General features: G+C 42.7%; 1 protein-coding gene and 1 long non-coding RNA gene across 7 annotated transcripts in view; one reads left to right on the top strand and one right to left on the bottom strand.

The window, feature by feature from the left end:
* LOC147018921 (calmodulin-binding transcription activator 1-like) overlaps positions 1 to 18,168 on the bottom strand; it is a 754,305-nt gene that overhangs the window by 142,934 nt on the left and 593,203 nt on the right. For all 6 annotated transcript variants that reach the window (XM_085899044.1, XM_085899046.1, XM_085899043.1 and 3 more), the window contains one exon: positions 295 to 426. In XM_085899044.1, coding sequence (XP_085755170.1) covers positions 295 to 426 — 132 coding nt within the window. The remainder of the gene's footprint in view (positions 1 to 294; positions 427 to 18,168) is intronic.
* Positions 13,612 to 15,575, top strand: LOC147018923 (uncharacterized). Its single transcript, XR_015062586.1, has 3 exons — positions 13,612 to 14,498; positions 14,983 to 15,040; positions 15,366 to 15,575. It is a non-coding gene; the product is annotated as an uncharacterized LOC147018923 (long non-coding RNA).

Here is an 18,168-nt window from a genome sequence, read left to right as displayed (position 1 = left end):
CTCTCTCTCTCTCTCTCTCTCTCTCTCTCTCTCTCTCTCTCTCTGACTCTCCCTCTCTGACTCTCTCTCTCTTTCTCTTTCATTTGGTGACCTTCAGACACAACAAGGGTGTGGACCCGCCTTCAGAGCGGTTCTCGGATTGAAGGGATGAAGCCTCGATGATGGACAGTTCCCAGATGATCCAGATTTCCACTGAATCAGGTAATCAGTAAGCTGAAGGAATTCTTCAGATCTCCCTACAATCACATGATGTACAATTTGACATGTCTGAGATGAAACAGCCTGCTATCTTACCGTTGCACAAGCAGGAATGTGTTCGTGGCTGCGGCTTGGTCTGATGGTTGTCCAAAATCTGCTGCACCAGTTGCTCCACAGAAAACTCGCTGCCTCCATTGCCATTTCCACATGTCCATTTGATCCCATGAACTAAGGAGACGATGTGACAAATACACCATTACAGGCATGAAAAATAATGGACGCTAGCAGAATGAGAATATGCAAGGACACAAAGATACACAGTCCATTCAACCTAAACCAAAAGGAAGTTCCCAGTTAATGAAAACAAAAATGGCAGGTGAAAGAAATGGGACTTGGTGAAAGACCAATGAGATCATGCATTGGTATCTGAAACAGTGTGCCTGATTTTTCCCATGACGAACTCAAAAATATCAAACAAACCAAATGCAGTCCTTGCATCCTTGTTAAACAGTGTGTTTCAAAAGTCTGGAATCATAGGTATATTTATTTTACAATTCTATTATAATAATTGCTCAAATTTGTGAGCCCCTGACATGCACACACATATCAATTCTTGTATGTCAGTATATTTGAATGTTTCTTAACATGGACATCGATTTTAGCACATTTGTTTCTGATTTAATTATTAACATCCTCAATAGTACGTGATCTCGTGGTATGAACTACTGATTTCAGGTGTCACCAAAGAAAAAAAAAGTCAAGTGGCATTAAGCTGGACTATGCGGGGGACATTGTTTTGGTCCATGATGTCCGATCCACCTCGAACGCATCATCTTAAAAATAAATCAAATATGAGCAGAGTACCCACTGTACGGGCCATCTTGTTCCAAGCATTCAACACGCTCTTCTGACACGTCCCTTTATTTGCTTGGTGTATAGGAAACAGACCGCTGCCTCGATCGCTTCCGAAAATAAAAATAACCCGGATTACGTACATGAAGCAAAAATATGCGTACTGATTATGTGCATATGCAATACATCGTGGTTATATAGCTCAGATAATCCCAATTGTACCCCCTCCCCCACCCAAAAGGAAGAAAATGCCAAGACAGGTGAAAATATTTTTTCTTTCAAAACGTGACGGAATCCAACGAATCTTGCACAGGCACCACTTCAGGTTGCCCTCATTAAACCCTAAAAGTTTCAGCTTCCTTGGTAAAATAATCTCAAAGGAGGAGATGATACATCCATCCCCACCTCCGTCATAGCTCCATGACGTAGAGAGATTTGCTCTGATTCCGGACTTTTGAAACAACCTGTATTACAAATAATAGTTTAATTTACATTCAACTATGACAATCTAGAGTTCCTAAATAACACCACAAAAGTCATCATCAGAAAATAAAAGAACACATTACATCTTTCCCAATAATTGTTTCAATTCAGTCACCTTGGGGGCAAGCATAAACACCAATTTAATCTATAAATTATGAGTGGATTAACCCTCCCGATCAAACCGAGGAAATAGCTGATTAACCATCTGGAAAGTTTACATGAAGAACAGCAGGAAAGATTTTGAGCACTCACTTTAAAGCCCCATCTATCATGCTGGTTGGCAACAACAGCACAATGTCTGTGATGCTAAACAAATTGCATAAAACAAAGTCACTGATATCAATGACATTCATAAAATCAACACATTAAATATATGATCCGAAAACGAACAAGCATAAACACAAATCATTATTTCATGAAAGATTAATTTCAGCTCGAAACACTTAACTTGACGTATGATAGTTAAAGGCTGACTTGTATCATGACGTGTCATCGAATGCAAAAAATGGAACGTATCCATCATTGTTTGCAAACATTACTTTTCATAACACTGATAATGCTCAACTCCATGAGGATATGGAAAATATTCAAAATATGTTCAGAGATTGGAGATGAACTCAGTTAATCGTCGATTCATGATTAAGTGAAAGGAAATACAAAACTGTTTCAAGAATTGTCATATTCCAATCATCAAGACATTCAACCCAGCCTTGTCTCGTGGACTTCAGAAACATCTACATGGCCCAAACCTCTAGTTCCATGATGAACATCTTGAATGACCTCCTGGCCTCACCATTGGCCCAGTGTTTTCCACCCATAGGGCTCACTTGGGCAGCTGCCTAAGTCAATTTCTGGCCGCCAAACTGCATTTTAAAATAAAAATAAAAAGATTAATAAAAAAGATTTTAAATATTTATGGTGAAGATGCATACATGCTAAATATAAGATATGTTGTAAGTGAGAATTTTTTTTACAAAATTGATGATGCCAAGATACTAATTTGTGTCTCTACTTGCATGCTCAGAATGCCCCAGAATGCACCTACGAGCATCTAAAATTGCTAAATTTCCTGGGGGAGAATCCCCAGACAGCGAAAGGGGGCCCCCCCCCACGCCCACTGATCATGGCCGATGTGGGCCGCAAAGCGACCCGCAAAATTATACATGTTGGCAGTTTTACCCGTCATTTTAAAACCCAAGGAAAAACCCTGCATTGGCCATGCCCTTTCCATGGCAGATCACGTTTCTGTTCTGATCCTTAAAACATGGTCAAGTTCAGTGATTATTGTCAGCTCTCAACTTCTCACATTTGAGTGAAGTTCAATGTAGTATTGCTGCCCAGTGGCTTGGGGCTCCAGCATCCCACCTTTCACAAGTAGATAGCATGAAATGTATTGCTCTGGGTATTGTGAGGATTATCTGTCAACACGGAATGTTACAATCCCACTGCATTATGGGTGGTAGCCTCATAGTCATTTACTCCCTTTAATGTTGCCTCTAAACATTCTACTTGCAAAAAAGGCATCATATTCATCAACTAACCCCTATTCTCAACTACAACACAACTCTCCTACTCAACTCCACATTTACGTAATTAGATACCCAACAAAATGTCGTAGTTCCATGAGTAGTCTCAAACCAGTTTGTTAATATTTTTATTTCTCTTTACATCAACGATGTTTTCATCGAGAAAATCATTTTCACAATGATCGAGATTAAATAATTGATCATAATATCAGCATGACCTTATGGTTTACCTCTTTGAGGAAAACAAGCTTGGAACAGCTTTTCCATTTCCAAATGGGAATTGTGCATGCATGCTTAGGAATTGTCATGGTCTGTGTCAACTAACTGTGACCTTTTGGTGAAGTTGTGGTCGTTCTCCACGATTTATCAACCAAACACAATCTTCTACCATCTGCCTGTACGTCACCCCCCCCTTCATTATATTTTGTGTTCACATATTGAGAACTAGAAGAGCACTTGGGAGAGCACATACCTCCGTCAGGCTGAATAGTTTACGTTTTGTATCCCACTGATAGACCAGACCTGGATTCAGACCTGAACCAAAATCAAATCGGCTTGTTCTTGTCACCTAACCAACTCATCCAACTCGTTTTGTCATAACTTATCCATAACTTTTTGAAATATCGTGCTATACATCGTCTTTGGCCCCATCTCTCAATGGTGAAGAATCACTTATAAATCAAAACAAAATCTTGTATCCAGATTGTGATCTTCACCAAAATCGAACCAATTCGTCCTTTTCATACACCGAACTTGTCCACCAAGTTTCGTCCAAATCCGTCCATATTTTTGAGATATCTTGCTCACAGACAGACAGACAGACAGATTCAGACAGACAGACAGATTCAGACAGACAGACAGGGGTGAAAACATAATCTCCATCCACCTTTGGTGGTGGAGGCAATAATACAAGTGCGAAATGTGATCGAGAGGTCTATTGGTGGATCTAGTCAGGTTTTGAAACAGTGGACAAGATACAGAGTAGATAGCAAAAAAACAAGGTTTGGGTGGTGATGTTATCATACTAACTATTATCAAGCAGTGCTTCACACAAATCTTTAACATTCACCTGTGAACCGTTTTTATTATGAAAATAAAACATGTATCTGTCTAAATATCCCTGTCAAAGGATATTCGGAGATGTAATTTCCCAACACAATGAATACAGGATACACAACAGACAAAGCCAATGTGTAAAAATCGTGTTTGTGACACTGTAACCATCTCGTGGCTACACTTGGGATCAGGGGCGCCGAGAGCCAGAATGGGCCCTGGGGCAATACTTAGTGTCAGGCCCCTTTCATCCAGTTTCAGATATAATATATTAAGATAAAACCTGATAGGTCAGGTCAGGTATGGGAGCATGCGACAGAGTAGCGCGTCGCTGCGCCCACTTTCCGCCGGTACTCCATGGGCCTCTGTCTCGCCATCCCCCAGGCAGATGCCTGGCCCATCCCCATCTCCTGGAAATGCCGATCAACCTGCTGCAACCACGAGGAACGTGGTCAGCCCATTGGCCTCCTCCACTCATGAGACTCCCTCGCTGAGAGAATCTGGTGAGCAGGATCAGCGTCAGGAAAATGAGCCACATGTCCATAGAGCCGTAGCTGACGCTCACGGAAGATGCAGGTAACAAATCTCATTTGAGTCTCTCTCAGCAACCGCTCGTTGGACACAAAGTCTGACCAGCAATAACCAAGGATTCTCCGAAGTGACCTGGTACCAAAGGAATTAAATCTCTATCTCAGATCCCTGGTCAGAGTCCAAGTCTCACATCCATAGAGCAAGACTGGAAGCACCAAGGACCTGAAGACTCAGACTTTCGTCCTCCTGCAGAGGTACCAGCAGCACCACACCCCATGATCCAGTGAATCCATGACTCCCCAGGCCCGACCCAGATGTCTGTTGACCTCTGGCTCACAGCTGGCAGAGACATGAATATCACTGCCAAGGTATGTGAATCTCTCCGTGACCTCAATATCCTCACCACAAACAGGCACAGACAGGACAGCAGCATCCAATATGTCATTGAAAGCCTGGATCTTAGTTTTGACCTAGGAAACCCGTAATCCCAGCAGTTCCCCAAAAGCACCTCATTCAGCACCTTGAGGGCCCCCAAAAGGATATCCAGAGTCTCCGCAAAGATGTCTGCATCATCTGCGAAATCAAGGTCAGAGATCTTAACATTCCCAAATGATGCACCACAGCTTGATCTCTCTGACATCCTCCCCAGAATTCAGTCCATACAAGTGCTGAAAAGTGTGAGGGCCAGAACACACCCCTGATGAACTCCAGTAACAACTGGAGATAAGTTAGAGATGGTACCACCACACTTCACAGCACTCTCAGTACCAGAGTATAGTTCAGACATCAGATCGATCAGTTTTGGTGGCACCCCACGAAGACCAAGAATCCTCCACAGGACATCCCGATTCACCGAATCGAATGCTTTTCAGAGATAAACATAGGCTGCAAGCAGCCCCTGTCAAAACTCTCATCTGCGTTCGGTGAGGACCCGAAGAGCAAGGATACGGTCAATCGTTGACCTCTTTGGTGTAAAGCCTGACTGCTCTGGACGCTGATGTTGGAGCAGATGGTAGCAAACCCTATCAGGAATTATCCGAGCAAAGACCTTGCCCGGTGTAACAGTTTAACTACCCCCCCCCCCCCCGGACAACTCCCCTCCCCCCCCCCGGGGGAATAGAATACATATACAAAAAAATAGAAAATGGATAAAAAATAGTATGCAAAAAACATGAACACCGAGAGGTATATATATTTAGGATAAATGTATTTTTGGACTAGGGGGGGAAGTTATCCAGGGAGGGGGGAGACTTATCCGAGGACAAGTACCCCCCCCCCCACCTCGGGGTGGGAAGTTGTCCAGGGGGCGAATTATCCTGTTTCACCAGCACTGAGAGCAGCGTCACCCCTCGGTAGTTGTTGCATTCTTGGCGATCACCCTTCCCTTTCCAGAGAGGGACAACAAGGCCCCTCTTCCAGTCAGTTGGGATGATGCCTGTGTTCCAGGCAGAGCAACGAACTGCATGCAACGACACCAGCCTTGAGAAGTTCAGCATGGATGCCACAGATCCCTGGAGCTTTACCCCCATTTCAACCGTTCTGGGTTTAGAGCGTTGGCAGGTCTCCTTTCAGGGCTTTCTGCTGATGATCTCAAAGTTAAGTTTCCGGTCGTTACCTGTCCCGTTTAAACTGATTATTTTCTCACCTACATGTTACTGTGTGTTCCTAGTTCGGTTTTGTTTCAAAAATCGTGCTTTATTGTGAGATTTTGTCGACCTTGTCTTACCGAGTACTTGAGGCCTACTCGTCATCCCCCTCGGTGTACGATCATGTTTATTTGTTTTTTCTCCCCATTACCTTCAATTTATATCTTCCCCACTTTCGTAACGTCCCCCATTCCTCCCAACTAATCACTCGACGTCTTGTCTTAAATCAAACAAACAAACAACACTACCTTTCTCCTTGCACACTCACGAGTCTCGATTCTTCTTCTTCTTCTTCTTCTTCTTCATTCCCTTCTTCTTCCTCCTGCCGGCACACCATCTTTGTTCCACTGAGCTGACCCTCTCTCGCCATGACCTTCACGATTTCTTCCGATCTCCAACCTTCCATTCCCGAATCTTACCTATTCTTCAAAAATACTTCGAAAAATAATAATCTTATGTCTTACTGTAATCATAACCACGTGATCCGTTTACACCCCCTACATTTACCGATCCAATTTCACCATTCACCTCACGATTTTTTCAACAACACTTCCATGACCTAATCTGTTGAAAACTCTCTCAAACAATAATAATAATAATAATAATAATGATAATAATAATAAACGATCTCTTATAATGCTTCATCTTCCTCTTTCACACATGTGGTACTCTTTACTGTATCATAATGCACAACATTTCCGCAATTTAAACAGACTGCTCTCAATTCGACCTTTCCTTCATACCTTGCCTAAAAAATACAACTGTAACAGCGTTTCTTCTCTCCATTCTCTGAATTCGCCTTTATTGCATCCATCAAGAAACGTGTTTAATCGAATCTCTGACCTAAAACTGAAAAAACCCAGTTTTCTGTGAATGTTCACTTGACATCAACTATTCTTTTTTTCCAACTTCAGTGCCAACTCACCCCGCTCAACCCTCACTCTCAAAGCAACCATCCCACTCTTTTCTCTCCAAGCCTCCCTCTCTCCTCTCTCAAAACTCCCCTCTCACCTTTCTCCCACCATTCATCCCCCTCACTCATCCTTCTCAAAATTGCCCCCCCCTCTCATGCACAAAGCTTCCTCCTTCCACTGCCCTCTCACCTCCATCTCTTCACTCCACCTCCTGAAATCCTCAACTGTCTTCTTCCCCCTCTCTTGTCCCCCCCTCTCCCCCAGCACCACAGAGCCTTTTCTCCTCCTCATATCCGGCTCCCTCCCTGAGCTATTCTGCAATCCCCCACACTCTTTCAACAACCCTCCTTACCTCACCCCCTTGTCCGACACTACCCCCCCCAGCCCCTGCACCCAAAGCCTCCTCCCCTCCCTCTTCATTTACAGTGTGGACCTCAAATATCCGGGGCCTTCGATCAAACCTTTCAGATCTTTCCATACAGGTTGCCACTGACAAACCAGACATAATCTGCCTAACAGAAACTTTCCTCCCCCAAGACGTGTCTGACTCCCAAGTGTCTCTCCCCGGTTACTCCCTCCTCCGGTTTGACAGACCTGATCCTCGTCCTGGTGGAGGAGTTGCTCTCTTCATCAAAGACTCTATTCCTCACTCTCCATGCACTGCCGTCACTCCCCCACATCCCCAGGAATACCTCTGGCTACGGCTTCCCCTCCTCTCCCATCTCATGTTTATATGTGTACTGTACCGTCCACCGAACAGTGATGACTCCATCTACACCTCACTATCCGAAAACATGGACCATCTTCTATCTTCTCATCCAAACTCTCTCTTCCTCATATGTGGTGACTTCAATTGTCATCATGCCAGTTGGCTAGGTGTGGGTACCTCTCTTACCTGTCATGGCACTTCAGCAAAAGCTTTCTGCAACTCATTGGGACTGACTCAATCGGTCAAATTCCCGACCCGGATCTCAACCAATGGTACTCCATCTCTTCTGGATCTGATTTTGACAAATTTCCCTGACAATATCTGCTGCTCTTCCTCCGCTCCATTCGGTTCTTCTGACCACGTCCTTGTCAAAGTGGACATCTCTCTGGCTATTATTAGAGAACCACCTCACCGCCGTCGAGTCTGGCATTTCACTCAAGTCGACAGGCAGGGTCTCCAAGAAGCCATCAAACTTGTAGACTGGACTATTATCGCTACTTTCTCCAACATCAACTCATCCTGGGAATTCTTTCAAAGAAACTTGCTCTCCCTCATGCACAGATTTATCCGCTCTCGTCTTGAGTTGTCCTACCCTTCCTCCCACCCTTGGTTCACTGAAGCTTGTGGCGAGGCAGTTGTCCTGAAACAACTTGCCTTTGCTGCATGGAAAGCAAACCCAACTAAGGGCAATATCAGTTCCTTCAATAAAGCTCGGAACAAGTGTGTATCTATCCCTCAGGAGAACCAGAAAACAACATCTTTCTAATCTCAAGTCTGAACTCTCAAACCGCTCTCCCTCCTCAAAGTCCTGGTGGCGTCTAATCAAATCTGTTTCTGGTGTATGTTCCAACTCCATCCCCTCCCTGACCTCAAATGACTACACTGCTGATACCGCACGTGAAAAAAGCGGAATGCCTAAACTCGGTGTTTGCAACTAAATATTGTGTCCAAAACCCATCACTTTCTCTACCCACCTTACCCAGTCGCACCCAACTGTCCCTGGACTCCGTGTCCTTTTCTCCTGACAAGGTGGAGAGCTTGCTGTCAAACCGCAACTCAGATTCTGCAACCGGTCCAGACGGCATTAGCCCACGTATCCAAAAAACCTGCTCTTCTGCTGTTGCTCACCCTCTCTCTGTTCTATTCACCCTCTCATTTGCTCAAGGTCATCTGCCATCTACTTGGAAATTGGGAAACATTACTACCCTGCATAAAAAAGGTGCAAAGACAGATCCCTGCAACAACAGACCAATCAGCCTTCTCCCAATCATCAGCAAGGTTATGGAATCCATCATCGCTTCAGACGTTAAATCCTTCATCTTCTCCAATGGCTTGATTTCCGATCATCAATTTGGTTTCAGACCAGGTCACTCCACACCAGATATGCTGCTTCTGCTCTCCCAACAATGGATTGAGGTCCTCAATGCCAGACAGGAAATCCGAGCCGTATCCTTGGATATATCACGTGCTTTTGACATGGTCTGGCACCCTGCCCTGCTCACCAAACTCTCTTCCTATTGTATCCAAGGCCATCTCCACTCATGGCTCGCAGACTTCGTCTCCTGTCGCAGTCAACATGTGGCCCTAAATTGAGTTCTTTCATCCCCTCTTCCTGTCCAGGCTGGAGTGCCTCAAGGTAGCGTTCTGGGCCCTGTTCTTTTTTCTGGTTTTCATCAGTGATCTCTCCGACTCTCTGGAAAATCCTCTATATCTCTTTGCTGACGACTCCACCCTCTGCCGTACCATCGGTCATCCCACAGACCGGCAAGCAGCAGCTTCTTCGCTCACTGCAGATCTGGGTAAAATCACAAAACTGGTCAAACATGTGGAACATGTCTTTCAATCCGGACAAATCTCACACTCTCACGATGTCTCTCCGAAAGGACCATTTAGAAAACACCCCCATCCACTTTCTCAACAATCCTTTGGAAGATGTCCTTTCTTTCAATCTGCTGGGTCTCACTATCTGCCATGACCTTTCCTGGGAAAGCCACATTTCAAACCTCGCCTCCAAAGCCAGTCGCCGACTGGGAATCCTCCATCGTGCAAAGTCCTTCCTCGCCCTCCTGAGCTCCTGATCACTTACAAAGCTTTTGTCCGCAGCCTGATGAATTACTGCTAACCCCTCTGGGCTGGTGCTCCTGCCTCCCACCTTTCTCGGCTTCACGCTGTGGAAACCAAAGCATTTCGGATCATTGGCATCTCCCGCAATGAGGATGAGTCTTTGGGCCTCTCACTCAATCACCGCAGGCTGGTCGGTGGTCTTTCTGTCTTCTACCGTCTCCTCTCCAGCCTCGCCCCCCCTGCTCTCTCTGCGATTTGTCCCCACCACATTTCCGCAGGGCGCTCAAGGTCCGCCAATAACAACCTTCTGGTAAAACTAGCAAAATCCCGAATCACTGTTCACCTTCACTCTTTCATTCCTCTTTTTCCCACCTTTGGAATAAACTCCCTCACTCTTCTTCCCATTCTTCCCTCCAGGCCTTCAAAACAGCTGTTCACCACCACCTCTTATCATCCCCCATCCAAATCATCGAACTTTTCTACCCCCGATAATCCACCCAAGTCCACCTCCTTCAAATTTCCTGCTTTCCTTCCTGAAAGTCCCTGTAATGTCCATCTTGTATTCCCCATGTTCCCTGTCCCATCCCTCTCCCTTCCACAGATCTAATGTCTCTGTTCCCTACTGTTCTGTCCTTCCCACTCCTGCCCCTCTTGTCTCATGCCGCCCTTGCTGTGTGTTGTGTGTTAGCTCTCACACGAGCCTCGACAAGGTATACAAAAAAAAAATATAAAAACGGTTTACCGCAGCCTGTATTTCCACAAACGAAGGTGGACCACAGTTGATAGGAGGGTCAGCAACAGGGATTGTAACACCTCTGACATCCAACTCGACAGCTGGTGGATCAGCCTGGTACAACCACTCAAAGTAACCGGCCCAGCAGGCCTTCACTTCGGACTCCTCCATCAAGAGCCCACCACCCTCTGCTCTAACTACAGTACAATGAGGGATGGGCTTGGATGAACGCAATGTGCGAATTCCCCTGTAAGCAGGATGAGAATCACTTGACCACAGGTGATGCTCTACCCCTCACAGATTCCTCGCACATCGGCCTCCTTGTCCACCCTCAGCGCACGTACAGTTTTACTTCTCAGCTCCCTGAACAGCTCAGCTCTGCCATTCAGCCTGGCCCTGCGACTCTGGTCAATGGTATCCAGTGTCCCTTGGGAGACAAAATTCTTCTTCGCTCTGTGGTGAGTTCCAAGACATCCACCGGCAACATCAAGGACGGTGGTCTTGAAGGCACTCCACAACTCTTCAGGATCTCCCAAAGCATCCAGATCCCCCAAATCTCCACTCCGCCTGTTCGCAAACTCCTCAGCTACCCTCTCATTCTTGAGCTTGCCAACATCAAGCCTAGGTTGGGATGGTACCATTATCCTGGATTTAAGGTGCAACTTAAGAGTTGCCACAAGAAGCCGGTGGTCAGTATTGAGGTAATGAGCAGTCCGGTAGACCCTGTAGTTCTGGATCATCCTCCAGCGACCATCAACGAGCACAAAGTCAATCTCCTTTGCCACCCCGCCAGCGTTGGAATACCAAGTCCAGCAATGAGCTTATGGGTGCTGAAACCATGAACCAGCCACCCGAAGTCCATGACTTCTTGCAAAGTCAAGGAACTTCGGTGCTATACAGGTTCACAGTTCCAGACCCATGGGGATCAACACATGTCTCATAACCATCCCTATCAATTCCAGTCAATGCATTGAAATCCCCCAAGAGAAGAAGTGTATCACCATCGGGACCGAGAAAAAGTGACGACTTTCACGTATGCGAACATTCATGATGACTGTGGGGTGAAGGATGAAGTTGCGTGTGGCCTGGACACGTACGTGTGAGAGGGCGCAACAATCTCAAAGCTGGCTATTGTACCAAAAGGGAAACACAATCCTCGGGGCATAGGTGGGGGTTCATTGATTAGTTGGAAAGTGATCAAGCAAAAATGGAATTCATGAATCACTTTATCAAAAGTAAAGATAATGAACAACTGGAAGACAACTCGTATACCATCGGTGATGGTATATGACCATCGACAAATGTGGAATGAATGGCTGTTAGAATTCATTCATTGGAATGAATGAAGAATGAGTTTTCATATGGAATGAAAACTCATATACCATCGACAAATTACATGACACACAGTCATCGTGATGACTACCACTCAATACCGATGTGAAAGTGAGTGTGGTGATGTACAAAACAAGCCAATATAAAACCATGATCGGACTTCAACACTAAGCTCGATCGATCCTTTACTGCTTCGCCAGAGACTGCATTGCGCAGCCTGGCGACCTCTTCAGATGCATGTGGGACGGTGCGCTGACTGAGCTGAACGCAGCGCAGTTATAAATAGCCCGCGCATCACGATTCCATGAAATGGGGCTTCTCACGAGGCAGCAGTTCCGTGTGACGAGTTAGGCGTGGTAATTTACTTGAGTTTGCATTACGTGGGAACGGACAACATCTGATGACTTAGATGAAGTGAGGACTTAGAGATGACGACTTACAGACTTTATTCAAAGTCTGTAAGTCGATTTAACATGAGATAAATTTGGGACTTTTTGACGCTGCTTAGGCGTCACTTAGGCGAAGTGACGAGTTACACGCTGCCGACTTACGCCTTGTTGACTGTATATGTATATATATATATGTATGTATATATAAGTGTATATATATATATATATATATATATATATATATATATATATACATATATACACATATATACACATACATATATATATATATATATATATATATATATATATATATATATATATATATATATATATATATATATATATATATATATATATATATATATATATATATATATATATATATATATATATATATATATATATATATATATACATATATACACATACATATATATATATATATATATATATATATATATATATATATATATACACTTATATATACATACATATATATATATATATATATATATATATATATATATATATATATACACTTATATATACATACATATATATATATATATATATATATATATATATATATATATATATATATATATATATATATATATATATATATGTCGGGTGAATATACTGGTTCTAGCTTACTTTTCCCCATGTAAATGAATGGGGGATTTTCAGCGATTCCCTTTTTTTCCCCCTAAAAATAAACCCCCTTTTTATCCGTTTTTCCCTGCTGTGCAGGGGTTTGGCTTTTTGTGAGGCAATGTTTTATGGTCGGATGCCCTTCCTGGACGCCTCTTACAACACAGGGATATGGTACACCTATTCTAACCGGGGCATACACCGGGACCAGTATACTGGTACTCATTTCACCGACCTCGGAAGGATGACAGGCTGAGTCAACCCCCTGGTGTTAATTCAGCAGCTGAGCGGGATTCGAACTCGGGACACTGGGATCCCAAGCCGCCACCCTAACCACTAGGCCAACACCAGGCTTTGTATATATATATATATATATATATATATATATATATATATATATATATATATATATATATATATATATATATATATATATATATATATATATATATATATATATATATATATATATATATATATAACCAGGCTATCCCAAGGTATATTTATTTGTCTCCCCTTTTAACCTGGAGGTTGATCAGCTCACTCATTGAACCTATAAAGATTTGTTCATTCTCAAATTCCTTCAATAGTTTAATTTTCTTTGCACAATAATCCCCATCTAAAATATTGACAAACAAAACATTTGAATCTTTATATTTTTTAAGATACCCCTTTTGTGCCATTACGAAATGATAAACTTCTCTTAATGATCTCATCTGACCACCGCCCGAGTTGCAAATCATTTTTGTGTATAAACCACGCCATAAAAAAGTTTTGTTTCAAATGTTTTCAGTTCATGCCGTGAAAATGAGGAAGTGTTTTTTGACACGGTCGTGCTGTGTGGTTTTAGACAGTCATGCTGTGAAAAATAGGAACTATTCTGTGAGACAAGGTCTCGTGTTTATATTTTATCTCAGAACACGAACTGAAAACATTTGAATCAAAACCATTTTAAGTATGTTTTGTAAATGATTCATACAATCGCCCAGTTATTTTCCAAGCTGTCATTTCCTGTGGCCGCACCCAATGCTTAGGTAATTTCCTCGTCGTTGCCTTATAAGTGATTCACCAGACAAAGTTTCTGCCAGACGGGATTTTCATTTTTACAACTGAGACATGGGCGATCTTTCTTCCGATGAAGACAAAAGCTTACTACAGAGTTGGTAAGTTTGTGTATGGTTTTCTCTTTGAACGATGAAGCAAATGATTATTAATTAAATCATGATAATTCTGATATATATTTTTTCCCTGACAGGGCATTGGAAGAAATTGAGTTTACGTATCACGACGTGGTGCATGAAATTAATACTCTTATTGAAGAGATCAATGATTTTAGAAGAGAATTGAAAGACATTTACAATGAGTGGCACGAAGTCTTATCACGTCCTCTGATCTCGAAGGAATTAAACCAATGGTGAGACACGTGTGTGTGTGTCTGTCTTTCTACCTACCTCTCTCTGCTCTTATTGAAGAGATCAATGATTTATAATGACTGGTCTCTGATCTCGAATGAATTAAACCAATGGTGAGACACACGTGTGTGTATGTGTGTGTATGTGTGTGTGCGTGTGTGTGTGTGTGTGTCTCTCTCTGTCTGTCTTTCTACCTACCTCTCTCTGCTCTTATTGAAGAGATCAATGATTTATAATGACTGGTCTCTGATCTCGAATGAATTAAACCAATGGTGAGACACGTGTGTGTGTCTATGTGTGCGTATGTGTGTGTGTGCGTGCGCGTGTGTGTGTGTGTGCGCGCGTGTGGGTGTGTGTGTGTGTGTGTGTGTGTGTGTGTGTGTGTGTGTGTGTGTGTGTGTGTGTGTTGCTTTCCCTGTCTGTTTGTATCTCTCTCTGTCTGTCTCTTCATCTATACCCTTGACTTATTATTTTATATTTTTTCAGCACTATCACACAACATCAGCTGTTGAAGCAATCTTGTACAACACATGATTTTCTGGAGGTAAATGTTTCTGAATTATTATTAATATCACTCTCTCTTTAGAATGTCGTCTTATGTTGGTTGCATCATTAGTTTGGACGCGGTTTTGTCAGTACACTGGAATTCATTTTATTGACCTTGAAAGGATGACAGGCTGAGTCGGCCTCCTGGTGTGTTAATTCAGTGGTCAACGAGGCTGGTGTGTTAATTCAGTGGTCAACGAGGCTGGTGTGTTAATTCAGTGGTCAACGAGGCTTGAACTTAGAACCAACAACAAGCTTACTCATATTACCATGTAATTATCTTTATAAAACCTAATTATTATCCACTTTTTGTTTCAAAACAGAATATGGTGTCTGAGTTTCGAAATCACAAGACATCTGAAGAAGATTGCTGGGAAAGATTATACATTCTCGCAAATGAATATTTAATATTTTCAATATTAATAAATTATATTTGTTTTGTTTACAATTACTTGATTCTGAATTTCAAGAAGAGGATCAAGACATGAACGAGAGGGAGGGGTTGGGGGAGGGGGGTAGGTGCGCTCCCCCAATGACCCATCACCCCCTCATCCCATCCCTCCCTCCCCATGTGTGTGTGTGGGGAAGGGTGGGGGTGGGATGAGGGAGGTGGTGGGTCAAAGGTGGGGGCGCACAGGGGGATGAGGGGGGTGGGGCTTGTGTGGGTGGGGTTTATGTGGGTGGGGCTTGTGTGGGAGGGGCTTGTGTGGGCGGGGCTTCGGTGGGGCTTGTGTGGGTGGGGTGTGTGTGGGTGGGGCTTGTGTGGGAGGGGTTTATGTGGGTGGAGCTTGTGTGGGCGGGCCTTCGGTGGGGCTTGTGTGGGCGGGGTGTGTGTGGGCGGGGTTTATGTGGGTGGAGCTTGTGTGGGAGGGGTTTATGTGGACAGGGTTTATGTGTGTGGAGTTTTTGTGTGGAGCTTGTGTAGACAGGGCTTATGTGGGAGGGATTTATGTGGGCAGGGTTTATGTGGGCAGGGGTTTATGTGGGTGGAGCTTATGTGGGAGGGGTGAATGTGGATGAGGTTTGTGTGGATCAATGGATGGGTGGAGAGATGGGTGGATGGGTGGATGAGTGGAGCTTGTGTGGATGGGTGGATAATTTTTTAATTAAATAAACATGTTGTGTGTGGGGAACTAATTAACTAATCACTAATTATGTGAATATGATGAATATGAGTGGAGCTTGTGTGTGTGTGAAGCTTGTGTGGAGCTTGTGTGGGGTGGAGTTTTTGTGTGTGTGGGGTTTGTGTGGAGCTTGTGTGGGTGGGGCTTGTGTGGGCGGAGTTAAAAGGGGCGGAGTCAAAAAATTTCAATTTATTGGAGCTTGTGAGGGGTTTGTGTGTGGTGGGGTTTGTGTGGGGCTTGTGTGGGCGGGGCTTGTGTGGGTGGAGTCAAAAAGGGGCGGAGTCAAAAAAATTCAATTTATTGGAGCTTGTGAGGGGTTTGTGTGGGGTTTGTGTGGGCGGGGCTTGTGTGGGCGGGATTTGTGTGGGTGGAGTTAAAAAGGGGCGGAGTCAAAAAATTTCAATTTATCTTTGTCTTTTGTAATTCCTGTGAATAAAATGAACCTAAAATCTCTTCCCCTTCCAAATCATATATTTTATAAGTCCAAGGAACCGTATCTATTACATCAACAATTTTAAAAAGTTCTTTCGTCCATCGTTCAGTAAAACCTTTTTCAAAATGAGATTTCCACCTATATATTCTTACGATATCACCAACTTTGAACTTAGGTTTTCTGACATTAATCTCTTTTTCATATTTTAATTTTGTAAATGTTTCTGATGGTTTCATATTTGTTGACGTGTGAATCGTGTCATTATACTTATCCACAATATCCTGAATAAAAGATGACCATTGTTGTGAACCGAGTTGTGTGAATTTTTTATATAGTCTCTCTTTTAAGGTACGATTAAAACGTTCAACAACAACTGCCTTCCCTTCATTAAAGGTACTGTATAATGTAATACTGTTATTTTTTAGAAAATTCATAAACGTCTTGTTATAAAACTCTCTACCCTCATCAGTCCACAATTTTTTAGGTTTTCTCTTACTTTTATTAAATATCTGTTGAAAAGCTAACATAAGAGTATTACCTGTTTTGTTTTTTAAAGGGACAACCCACGCATATCTACTCCTCAAATCAATAACGGTTAAAGCATACTTGTACCCCTTATCATTATTGGGTTCAATCAAATCAGCAGACCAGATATAATCTACTTCCTTGGAATAAACTTTCCTTCTCTGAAACTTTGTGAATATTGGTTTATGTAATTCATCAGCTAATTGCTCTTCAGTCTTAATGGCATCATTAGAGCCTACAAGTTTTTTGAATTCCCAAGCCCAAGTTTGAATTTAGCACTGATCATCTTCTTCACAATGAACCGATCAACTTTTTCTCTCAAGGTTGGATTTTGTATCAGAGACAAATTATACAACATTTCTCTATCGGCTTCATGCTTTTCTTCCAACGTTGTGGTATTCCCATAATCAATATCGTGTCTCATGCACACTTCATCAACTCTATTGATAGGCTGACTCCAGGATTTAGGATTGTCTGCCTCATCTAATCTTTTATCCAAGTTTGTACCTGGACCACAGAAAGAATACCCTGGAAGATGTAATTACCCTGGTATTCCAGTAGTTGTAAATTTACTTCCTGATAAAAACTTTTGTATATCTCCTCCGAGTTTGTGTTTGGAGATAAATTGATTTTTTTTTGAACCACACACCGAACATATACCTTTTTGTATAACCCTGTTATTTTTACTTTTAATATATGAAATATTTTTAGTATTAGTTTTCTTTTTACATTTGAGACAATAACTCATTTATTTATGTGAAAAATTCCTGCAGAGTGCAAAAACCTTTTTAGTTTCCAACATGCACATTTGGATCTTAATTTTTAAAACATAAAGAATCCTTAGAAATGCCTTCACTCTCTCCTCCATTTATTTAAGAAAAAACGAATTAAAATGAATAGCTTGTCGATGACAATAGTCTTGGCGAAAGTATTGCAAATAGACTTGTCAATTCTTTGTTTTCCTCCTCGGTGGGTTGAGTTATTTTCTGTAATACCACCAATCTTTTTTGAATCTCACTGGTTTCCATATTTTGATATTTATTT

Source organism: Eptatretus burgeri, chromosome 10 (genome assembly GCF_056783735.1).
Source record: "Eptatretus burgeri isolate ZD-2024b chromosome 10, Ebu_testis_v1, whole genome shotgun sequence".
NCBI lineage: Eukaryota > Metazoa > Chordata > Myxini > Myxiniformes > Myxinidae > Eptatretus > Eptatretus burgeri.
Note: the sequence above shows the minus strand (reverse complement) of the source record. Positions and strands in the feature narration are given on the sequence as shown.